Raw genomic sequence first — 12,180 nt, 5'->3', positions numbered from 1 at the left:
AGGAGAACAATTTGAGCTTTTCAGGTGTCTCCACATAACTTAAGCCATTCACCTCTGCTTCCATTCTAATAAATTTTGCTTGCCTATCCAAGGCCTTGATATTCTTCCTAAACTGGTACGGAATTGACCAAAATTCTCCTGCTGAAGCCTAATCAGTGTTTTATTAAGGCTTTTTTTCCTCTTTTTTTAACTTGTCCTGACATCTTCCAAGATTTGTCTATGTAACCTGTTCCTGTACCCTTTTAAAATTCTCTGATTTTGTTTCTACTGGCTCTTTATTTTCCAAAATGAATCATTCCACATTTTTCTGCATAAGTTTAATTTTCCATGTATTCACCAGTTTGTCCATGTCCTCCTTTAAATCTGTTATCATCCATCCCACTACTGACTAGGTTTCCAGATTTTTGTATCATCGGGTGTTGAAATATTCACTAACAATAGTGTTTAGAAAATCTGTCACAAAAGCAGAAAAAGCTGGAAAATCTCAACGGGTCTGACAGCACCTGAAGCGAGAGAATAGTGTCAACATTTTGAGACTGATAAAAAGTCATCCAGACTTGAAACATTGGGCTCTATTCTCTCTCCACAGATGCTGTCAAGCCTGCTGAGATTTTCTGGCATTTTTTTGTTTTAGCTTTAAATTCCAGCATCTACAGTATTTTGCTTTTACCTTAGAAAATCTGGGGATGATTCTCCCATTGTGATCCGTAAATTTTCTGGCGGGTCTGGATGGGAGAATCGCATGTCGGCAATTTCGCGGGAACGCATGCGCTTCTCCCAGAGCCAGGGAACAGTCACAGTCGGGGCCATGCTGGAAACCGGCGGGAAGAGAGGGAAGTGATTTAAATCTTTTTAAAATGTATTTTTAAAATATTTTGCATGTGATTATCAGGCCCGGCATGGAACTTGCCGGTCCCAATAGCATCTCCCACCCCATTAGGAGTACTTCACTCCGGAGGGGTTTAGAGTAGCTCCCCACGTTCGGGGAACTAGCAGGAGACCCTGCCGGAGTGAAGGGGGGCAATCGAGGCCCCCAAGGGGGTTGGGCGGTGGGGGTGGGGTGCCCCCTGGGATGGGGGTGCCCCCTGGGATGGGTACCTTAGCAGTGCCAGCCTGTGCCCCCTGGCACTGCCCAAGGGGCAAAGCATTCATGTCCAGGGGGCACCTTGGCACTGCCCACCAGGCATTGGGCAGTGCTAAGGGGGTGGGGCCTGCTGTGGGCGTGGCCTCGGGGTGATCGGTGGGAGTGGGGGGCCCAGCTGCCACTCTGCATGGGGATCGGTCTGGGCTGGAGGGAGGCCAGTGATTGGGGGGAGGGGGGGATCGCCATTGCTGGTGGGATGGGCTGGACATCGGGGCGGCGTCTGGGGAGTGTTTGGGGCTGGCCTGGGAATTGTCGTGAGGGCCGTGATCGGGCTGTGGGGAGAGGGGCTGCAGAGGCAGCACTATGGGGGTCCCGGGCTGGCCAGCGATTGAGCTAGCCAGCAAACGGAGACTGACAGTTCAGGACCACTGCGCATGCGCAGAGTTCGGGAGCTGTCAGCCTTTAGTGCGAATAGGCCCCACCCCCTGGGTTTTTAATGATATTCACGATTGGGACCTCTGCATTGCACAGAATGGGGAGATTCAGGTCAGAAGCTGCACTGAAAAAACAGTCGCGATCCAGACCAGAGTTCTCACCAATTCAGCACTTTTGGGAGAATCGCCCCCTGCGTCTCCTGTTTTCCAGTATCCCAACCAAATTTGTTTCTCTGAATTTTAGGGTGGTGTTTCATATCATTTATTTTCTTAGTTTTAAAGATTTGGGCTTTGAGATTGTTTCACACATGAGCACAAATGGTGACACTGTCTCCTTCAGACACTATTGCAAGCTTTTTAAGTTGAAAATTTAAGCAATTTGCAGAATTTGCTCCATTAAGTCTGTAAATGCTATTTTATTTCATAGTTTTTGATCCAATTATCTTAGTGTGTAGTCTTTGTAGTCTGATTGAACTCCCCCGTAAAATGTCATTGAGATGTCATGAATAAATCACCAAGCTAAGCTCCATTAAAACCCACAATCACAGGCTTAATGAAAATAAATAGTGTGTCATAATAAGCTTTGATCAGTGTCAGGCGTTAATGACGTAAGGGACATTGCTCTCTTTCCTCACTTCTTTTCCATATAATTCTGCCAGTTAAGGTTGTTTATTTATAAATCTGGGGAAATATGCTCAGTCATTTTGGTTTTCTTCATGTTTAAGTTGATTGGGTTAAAGAGTGAGAAACTAATTCCTCTGGTAGGGGAAGTTCAGAACATGGTGGTCTACCATTAAAAGTAGATCTAGGCCTGAAAGCACGGCACACACAGGGTGGTGGAAATCAGGCACACTCTCCTTCAAAAGCTGTTTTTATTCTGTTTGGAAAGGAATATGGAACCAAAGAGAGTCCATGGAGTTGAGATACTGATCAATTACGAACTAATTGAATTGTACGACAGGCTAGGAAGGATGAGTAGCCTGCTCGCGTTCCTATGTTTCTTGTGTTCCATTGTAGTACAGAGGGAGTGCGACGCTCGTTTCAGATGATACAAGTAAACGGAGTCTCAGTTTAAGTCCAGTGAAACCTGTAAGTATCAACACCAGACTGCAGTTGTGTGACTCCTCAGTTTTTGGTCCATTAATCGTCTCTCCATACCTACAACCAACATCAACCTTCAAGGTGCGTTCAGTAGCCATTGTCATCGGCAGGAGAAGGGGATATTGAGGATGCAGCTAATGCTTACATGCTTTTTAACATTTGTATGTTTGTGCAGATAATATAAACAATTGTTAAATAGAGGATTATTCTAAAATTGCTTTGCTGTTGCAGTTTGATTACAAATATTTATTTTTGATTACATAAACTTCGGCACAGTGGTCAACACTGCTGCCTCATCGCGCCAGGAGCTCTGGTTCGATTCCTGGCTTGGGTCACTATCTGTGCGGAGTCTGCACTTTCTCACTGTGTCTGCGTGGGTTTCCTCCGGGTGCTCCGGTTTCCTCCCACAGTCTGAAAGATGTGCTGGTTAGGTGCATTGGCCATGCTAAATTCTCCCTCAGTGTATCAAAACAGGCACCGGAGTGTGGCGACTTGGGGATTTTCACATTAACTTCATTGCAGTATGAATAAAAGCCTACTTGTGACACTAATAAATAAACTTAAACTTCATTGCTTGTTTTTTTTAAAATATGGAAAAATAAGTGAAACTCCGAACAAAGACTTCTTATTACACGTGTTCAGCTATGAATTCTGAACTAAAACTTGAACTCTTGTGAATTTTTTTTGAAACCGTTATGATCTAAAGCATACATGCATTTTATATTAATCTTTTGCTTTTGTATGCTTTAATATATGTTGTAATTTAAAAACCTCTGTCTAAAATGACAAATTGCACATGGCAAAAAGGCGCAAGCTTGTATAGAAAGCGCAAACTCTGCTGCAGACGGAGCGTCTGTTACTTTGCTGGGTTTATTTACATTCGGAGCTGACTGTGAAGCAACAGCATGAACAGGGATGATCTCATCTGTCAGGCTTTTTTATGGACTCCATTGGAGAAGTGTGAATTCCTTCTGGTCATCTGGTATAATGTCCCATGAGTCAAAGAGATATTTTGACAAGGTTACTTGAAGTTCCTGTCCTTGAAAATGCAAGCATTTCTGTAAACAGAAAAGAGAGTTTTTGACTTTAGGAGCGCTTTGCTGTTTCAGATGTGAGCAGCATTTGTGACCTTCGACCTTTTGCTCCCTAGGCCTAGGGAGTTTTTCATATTCAATTTCTGTTGGTTTAGTTTTGAAATGAAGAATTTGAAATCAAAAACAAGCTGTCTATTCACTGGTTCTGAAATTGGATAAGGGCTCAACTTTTAGCGGTTATGTTTTAATTTTGAGTTGATTCTATTTCAGTGAAACAGCTATACCCTGGCCTTTTCTGGCACTGCTTCTCATGGAAGCTATTAGTTTGGTATTTGATTGGGCATGCGCTCATCGTTTTCATTCTGTCACTTTAATGGCTGCTCTCACTTTTTTGGGGTTAATACATTTGGCGACCATTTGAAATTCTGAAATCTGTACGTTGACCATTTTCTTTAAGATCCCAACTCGTACAGCGGGAGATGGAAAAATTCTCCATTAATTGTCTGGGCCACCTGAGAAATGGGGCAAAAGGTTTTCCACATCAAATGCATTCAAGGACAATTCATTGCAGGTTTGATTGGTATATCTGTGCAGTTCTTCACTTAATGTTGTCTCTAGCTGCAAGAAATGAAGGAAAATAAGTATGAAATAGAATATGAAAATATCTTTATTTCATGGTGAAACTATATGCTAACCTTGCCAATCTTTTATTGTCTATTTCTCTGTCTGGCTCAATCCAATCTTTCTTTCCCTTTCAATTTCTCCCTCTGTACCTGATTTGACATTCATTCACCCTCCTTTTAAAATCTTTCCAATGTTTAATGAGATTTAAAAATTGAAAGATACACATTTGTTAGTCCTGTTCACTTCGATCCCAAACCTTATTTCCTTTTGCCTTCCCTGTAGCATTATCAGTTTACCTTTTCAGCAACTCTGAAGTAAATTATTTTTGAGCTGAAGGGTGCAGGGCAATGTTAATGAACTGCAAGTGACATTAGATGCCCCGCTGCAACAGCATGTAGATCTTAAAACTTCTGCTGAATCACAGTCGCCTTTTCTTTCCCTCATTGCTGCCTCATGTTCTTTCTCTCCTAATTGCTTAAACTCTCTTGCACACGTTTGTATTCTTGCTCGCTGTCTCACTTTCTCTCATTTGCTACAAACTGTCAGTAAGTCTCTGGTTCATCGGCTGGAATTGGAACACACATTGAGATATGGGGCGTAATTCTCTCAGAAAATTTCCGTATCGAACAGGCAAGAAAACAGGAGTTTTTCTTTCCTGTTTTTTTTAAGCGAGATTGGAGACAGTAATTTACGGAACTCTGTGCCATACAGAGGCTCTAATGTGAATCTCATCAGTGGGGGGAGGAGGGGTGGTCGATTCTCAGCCCGTCGGGAAGCCAGCTGCCCCAGGGGTGTCATTATGCAGGCACCCAATCTCCCTGTATACTGTGTACACTGTATTCTGGGAGATCTGTCACATCGCCCCTCCACCCTCCCTCCAATCGCTGGCTTTGCCAATTGACCCCCCCCTCCCCCTCCAACCAATCAACACCTCCACTCCCAATGCAGACTTTCTCCTTCCCTCCTCTCCTATGGAGCCCTGCCCCCTTGACACTGCCAAGGTGCATGGTGGACAGTGCCAGGATGTGAAATCAATGTCTGTTTCCAATGGTTGATTCTCTCGAGACTGCATACGATAGGTGATGGGTTTATAATAAAAGTGAGAACCAGACTAAACATAAAACATTGAGTGGAAGTGAAAATGGAAACGAGAGAAGCAAAGAGAGAATGCAAAAAGAGATTGCAGCCAATATAAAAGGGAATCCAGAACTCTTCTAGAGGCTTATATATAGAAAATGGTGGGAAAAAGAGGGGTATGACTGTTTAGGAACTAAAAATATTTGCCTATTGAGAACGAGGTCATGGCTGAGGTCTTAATTAATACTTTGCATCTGTTTTTACCAGGGAAGGGATGTTGCCAAAGTCAGAGTGAAAGAGTTGAAATGCTTTACATTGCTAAATTAGTAAATGAAATAACTTTCAAACTAAAACTTTAAAAATATGAAACAAAATGCTAACTTTCTACTTAACATCCAATTCTGCTCACCAAATGCATTCCACTCCCTGACCACCACCCCCCCCCCCCACCCCTCCTTACCAACCTTATGGTTCACAGCTTCTTCTGCTCCCAAACCCTCCCAGTTACGCTGCAGACTCTCTCATGCTGACCCCCCCACTTGCTGCTCCCGTCTTCTGAAGCTTCACTGTGAGGAAGGGCCTCTGGAGATGAGCATTGAGGGGCAGTAAGAGCACTTCGACTTGCAAGAGGTAAGCTGCAAGCAGGTGAGGCAGCGAGATTGAGGGTCAGTGAGTGGCATAGGCCACAAACTGGAGGGTCCACAGTGAGCAAGAGGGTGTGTATAAACCAGTGGTAGATTCCACTCGCATGATGCTGATGTTGGACCTGATACAAAATGATTTTAAACAAAAATCCTAATGCTAAATACACCTGGCCTATTAACTGATCGATGTTAAACTGGAGCGACTTAAAATGGGGACTTGCTGTACTCAATTACCGAGAATCCACAGTTCTTCAGGGTAGAGATTTCCAAAGATTCAAAACCTTTGGAGTGAAGAAATTCCTCCTCTCCTCAATCCTAAATGACTATCACCTTATTTTGAGACTGTGACCCAAAGTTCTAGATTCTCCCATCAGGGAAACATTCTCTTAGCATGTAACCTATCATGTTCCTTCGAATTGTGTATTTCAGTGGGATCACCCCCATTCTTCTTAATTGTGGGGAATATAGACCTAGAGGGACTCGATCTCTCCTCATAGAAACCCCTATTCATCCCAGAAAGCACTCTGGTGAATTTTTGTTGCATTCCTCTTGCACCACCATCTTCCAACCACACTTCCAAGGCAAGTACATTGGTTCCTGGATAGGAAGACCAAGGCTGTACATAGTAGTCCAGCTGTGCTCCAACCAAAGCGCCTCACAATTGCAGTAAAGACTACTTTACTGTAGTACTCCAGTACCTTTTATAATAGGACTTGTCGGCTTTTAGTCAACTTCCTGAATTCCACTAGACCCTTCGTTCTCCATTACTTGCGGAATGTCTTTTGGGCCTTCTACCCGAACTTGCACATCAAGTATTTGCTTAATGTTTCTGCTGTCTCCTGATTCTTCATTAATCCTCGTTATAATTTCTCCTGCCTTGCTTTTAAGGGAGTCACATTTACTTTTGCTAATCTCTTCCAAAATGTTTGGCATTGCTCATCTTGATATGAAATAGTTCCCCAATCTGTCAGCCAACTTACTCTCACATCTCCACAGTTTGCTTCGTACACTGTCACAGAATTTGGGTGTTTTCTTACTGTCTATGATCAATGTGTTTTGTATGTGAGCTCTGAGTGTAGGTACTTTTTTACCCTCAGAGTGAATTGTCCCATTTTAAGTAATCCCAATAACAAGCTTTTTGTGAATTTAACAGTAAAGTTTATTTATCATCCCATACTTGTCCCGGAGATTTAAGCATCTCACTCACTTGACTTGTGCACACTGTCACTCAAAGATTAGTTATTGATGCAGAAAATAAACAGAATCTCAATGCAAAAATGTGTCCATCTCTCTAATGGGAGGCCAGTAGTTTCTTAGAAGAGTTAATACTTTTGGTTGAAGTGATGATCTTGTCCCACTAACCCTGGTATCAGCCTAGTGAACCCTCCGTTTTGTTCCCTCCATGGCAAGTGTATTCTTTCTTGGGTAGGGAGACCAAAACTGCACACAATACTCCATGTGTGGCCTTACTAAGGCCCTGTATAACTACGTTTGTTTTTACTAATATTTTTCTCCATGTATTTATAGAAGTTTTTACAGTCAGTTTCTATGTTTACTTCAATTTTACACTCTCTTTCCTCCCTCTTTATCAAATGTTTTTGTCCTCTGTTGCTGAATTCTGAAATGCTCCCGAATCCTCAGGCTTAGTGCTTTTTCTGGCAATTTTATATGTCTCTTCTTTGGATTTAATATTATCCTAATTTATTTTCTAAGCCATGATTGAGTCACCGTCCTCTTTTTTTGTTTTTACACCAAACAGGAATGAATTGCTGTAATTCATGAACAAATTCTTTAAATATGAATTATTGCCTATCCAACATCAGCCCCTTTAGTAAGGTTCTCCAATCTATCCTTGCCAATTCGCATTGCTCATACCCCCATAATTCCCTTTATTAAGATTCAAGACCTTAGTTTTGGATTTGTCTACCTTACTGTCTCTCTAATTAAGAATCTATCATATTGTGGTCACTCTGCCCAAGGGACCCCACAGCAAGATTGTTAATTAATCTTTTCTCATCACACAGTACGCAGTCTAAAGAGCCTGTTCTCTGGTTAGTTCCTCAACATATTGGTCTAAAAAACCATCATGTACACATTCCAGGAACCCTCCCTCCACTGTACCATTGCAAGTTTGATTTGTCCAGTTGGTATAAATTTAACTCGCCCATAATTACAATCGTACCCTTATTGCATGCATCTCTGATTTCTTGTTTAATATCTTCCCTTACATCACCACTACTGTTTGGGGCCTATAGACTACCCCCAACAAGATTTTCTGCTCTTTAGTGTTTCTTATCTCCACCCAAACAGATATCACATTGATTTTCTAAGCCAATGCCCTTCCTCATTATTGCATTGATTTTACGAACAATGCTACCCCACCTCCTTTCCCTTTCTGTCTATCCTTCCTAAATGGTGAATGCCCCTGGATGTTCAGTTCCCATCCTTGGTGACCCTGCCGCCATGTCTCTGTAATTGCAACTATATCATAACTATTTGTATCTATTTGAAGTAATTTATCTCCCTTATTGCAAATGCTCTGTGTATTAAGAGACCAAGCCTTAGATTTCTTTTTAACCTTGATAGTTTTCTTAGCTTTATTTTGCCTTTTGGCCCATTTGTTTTCCTTTCTTGTTTTTTCTGCCTTCCACTTTTTGCTTCTTACATTTCTGTCTTTCGTTTCTACCCTTGTTTCTCCCTCTTCCTCCCTGCTCAAGTTCCCATCCTCCTGCCATTCTAGTTTAAACTTGGCACTAGCAAATAAAAATCCCTGAAGACACCCAGTCTTTTCCAGATGAACCCTGTTCTGCTTACCGGTCCCACCTGCCCCAGAACCAGTCCCAGTGTTCAAGGAATCTGAATCCTTCCCTTCTACATGGTAGTCATGGTAATAATGCAGACATATGGTTGGAAATTCATCTCGTGGTCAATTAAGACACAAAGATGTCTAGCTCAATTTTGAACAGTTACCAGGGATAGCAATAGTTGCTTGGGAGCAATGTTTGTGGAAGGGGGCAAAAACAATGGCTGGAATTCTCCAACCTTGCCTGCGATTGGGACCTTCTAGTCCTGCTGCAATGAAGGGTGTTTTGGCTGAGCACTCTAGCTTGCAGTGGTGGCGGGCATACGACATCGAAGCATTCTGGCTAATCGCATTGATAGGGACCAAAAACTATGGCTTGAGTCCTGTAGGTAATTTCTGATCGGTCTGTACTGGATGCCAAACAAACGTACTGAGGACGCATCAACTAAATGCAGATGTTCAAGCAATTTTTCAACTCTATTGCTCTTGGTTCTATTTTCCCTGCACACCACCAGGAACAGCAATCCACATCACTAAATTTAACTTTGAAAGGAAAGGGTGCTGTGAAATAGTTCATTTTGATTGTGTGCCAAGTGTGGACAAATGTCTGCTTACATGATTTGTATGTGATCAAATTTAACTGCTCATGGGTTGGTGCATTTTTTAATCTTGTGGAGGTGTTTAATTTGAGCCCTTTTTGTCCATCAGGAAATGATGCAAACATTCTTTTGTTCCTTCAAATAAAGGCTGCGTGGTATGTGCACTGCTGATTTTGAGAAAAAACAAAAGATTTCAAAGCTTCATTTGATGTGGAAAAGCTTGTTTCGTGGATGAATATAACCTCTTTAATCCAGCTTTTTAAAAGCCACTTGATGTATTTAACACTTCAAGTGTGTCACCAATCTAAGCTTCATTAAGAACTTCAAAGATGTGTTAGCAGCGAGATTTGGAAATGTTTGTTGCAGTGACTTATAAATTACTCTTCTAAAATCTCCATCAAGCTTGTGTGTCGATACCTCAAGTTGGAAAATCTGAGGTGGCGTTGCTCTGTAGCACTGTGCATCTCCTTAGAAAGTCAAGTTAGCTCCCCCAATGGCTTAATAGACAAATGGAATGCAGGAATAAAGCATATTTCTTTTTCCATCCCCCCCCCCCCGGCCCCATTCCAGACATTCACCGCCCTCTGGGTGAAGAAATTTATTCTTACCTCAGTTCTAAAAGGTTTACCCTTATCCTCAAACTATGACCCCTAGTTCTGGACCCCCCCACCATCGGGGATATTCTTTCTGACTCTATTCTGTCTAACCCTATTAGAATTTTATAAGTTTCCATGAGATCCCCCCTCACTCTTCTAAACGGTGAATGTAATCCTAACCGCCTTAGTCTCTCCTCATATGACAGGTCTGCCATCCCAGGAATCAGCATGGTCAACCTTTGCTGTGCTCCCTCTATATTTGGCATCAGATAAGGATGCCAAAGCTGCACACACTATTCCAGATGTGGCCTCACCAATGCCCTATACAATTGCAGCAAAACATCCCTATCCCTATACTCAAATCCTCTTGCTATGAAGGCCAACATTCCATTTGCCACTTTTTCTGCCTGCTGTACCTGTACATTTACTTTCAACGACTGATGCACAAGGACACCAAGGTCTTGTTGAGTATCCACCTCTCTCAATTTACACTCATTCAAGTAATAATCTGTCTTCCTATTATTGCTACCAAAGTGGATAACCTCACATTTATCTACATTATACTGCATCTGCCATGCACATACCCACACACTCAGCCTGTTCAAATCACGCTGAAGCATCTCTGCATCCTCCTCAGCTTACCCTCCCACCCAACTTTTCATCATCTGAAAATTTGGAGATAAAACATTCAGTTCCCTCTTCCAAATCATTAATATATAATGTGAACCGTTGGGGTCCTAGCACCAAATCCCTGTGGGAACCCCACTAGTCACTGACTGCCAATCAGAAAAGGACCCACTTATGCCAACTCTTTGCTTCCTATCTGCTAACCAGCTTTCTATCCATATCAAGACACTACCTGCAATCCCATGTGCTTTAACTTCATATAGTAGTCTATAATGTGAGACCTTGTTGAAAGCCTTCTGAAAGTCTAAATAAACCGCAGCCACTACTTCTCCTTGGTCAATTCTACTAGTTACATTCTCAAAAGATTTCAATAGATTCGTCAAGCATGATTTCCCTTCTGTAAATCCATGTTGACTTTGTCAGATTATACCACTGCCTTCCAAATGCCAATTTATGAAATCATAGATAATAGAGTCTGGCAACTTCCCCAGTACCAATGTTAGGCTCTCTGGTCTATAGTTCCCTGTTTTCTACCTACCTCCTCTTTTTGAATAGCTTACATTAGCTACCCTCTGATCTGTAGGAACTATTCCAGAGTCCAAAGAATTTTGGAAAATAACTACTATGGATCTACTATTTACAGGGCCACTTCTTTAAGTACTCTGGGATGAAGATTATCAGGATCTGGAGATTTATCCACCGTCAATCCCATCAATTTTCCCAAAACCATTTTTCTATGAATGCTGATTTCCTTCAGCTCCTCACTAAAACATGTTTCTCTCAGCACTTCTGGTACATTATTCATGTCTTCCTTTTGTGAAGACTGAAGCAAAGTACAAATGTAATTCCTCAGCCTTTTCTTTATTCATGAATTCTCCCATTTCTGACTGTAAGGGACTTACATTTATTTTTGTCAATTTTTTTCTCTTTACATATCTATAGAAACTTTTACAGTCAGTTTTTATGTTCCCCGCCATCTTACTTTCACACTCTATTTTTCCCTTCTTAATCAATCCTTTGGTCCTCTTTTGCTCAATTTTAAACTGCTCCCAATCCTCAGTTCTATCGCTTTTTCTTGCCAATTTGTGTGCTTCTTCCTTGAATCTGATACTATCTCTAATTTCCCTTGTAACCCATAGTTTGGCCACAATTCCCTTATAATTCTTGCACCAAACAGGAATAAACAACTTCTGGAGTTCATCTATTCGTTCTTTAAATGCCTGCCATTGCCTGTCCACTGTCGTTCCTTTCAGTAATGTTTTCCAGTCCATCGTGGCCAATTCATGCCTCGTATATCATAATTGTCTTGACTGAGATTCTGGACCCTGGTTTCAGAATCAACTACATCATTATCCACCATTACACAGAATTTACCACATTATGGTCACTCATCCCCAAGGGTTCTGTCACAAATAGATTGCCAATTAATCCTTTCTGATTGCACAACACCCAGTCCAAGGTGGCCTGTTCCCTTGTTGATTCCTCAACATATTGCTCCAGAAAGCCATCCCATATGCACTCCAGAAATTCCTCCTCTGTTGTACTGTGACTAATTTC

The 12,180-nt window shown here is 41.9% G+C and overlaps 1 protein-coding gene across 10 annotated transcripts in view; it reads left to right on the top strand.

Moving 5' to 3' along the window:
- Window positions 1–12,180, top strand: part of spsb4a (splA/ryanodine receptor domain and SOCS box containing 4a) — a 205,984-nt gene that overhangs the window by 125,141 nt on the left and 68,663 nt on the right. Inside the window, exon 3 of one of the 10 annotated variants that reach the window (XM_078208775.1) lies at window positions 2,536–2,607. The exons of the other annotated variants lie outside the window; for them this stretch is intronic. Within the exon in view, the coding sequence (XP_078064901.1) occupies window positions 2,536–2,567 (32 nt within the window). The 3' untranslated portion in view covers window positions 2,568–2,607. The remainder of the gene's footprint in view (window positions 1–2,535; window positions 2,608–12,180) is intronic. 10 annotated transcript variants of the gene reach the window in all.

The sequence above is a fragment of the Mustelus asterias genome, chromosome 3 (assembly GCF_964213995.1).
Source record: "Mustelus asterias chromosome 3, sMusAst1.hap1.1, whole genome shotgun sequence".
Lineage (NCBI taxonomy): Eukaryota > Metazoa > Chordata > Chondrichthyes > Carcharhiniformes > Triakidae > Mustelus > Mustelus asterias.
This window is presented reverse-complemented; position numbering and strand designations above follow the sequence as displayed.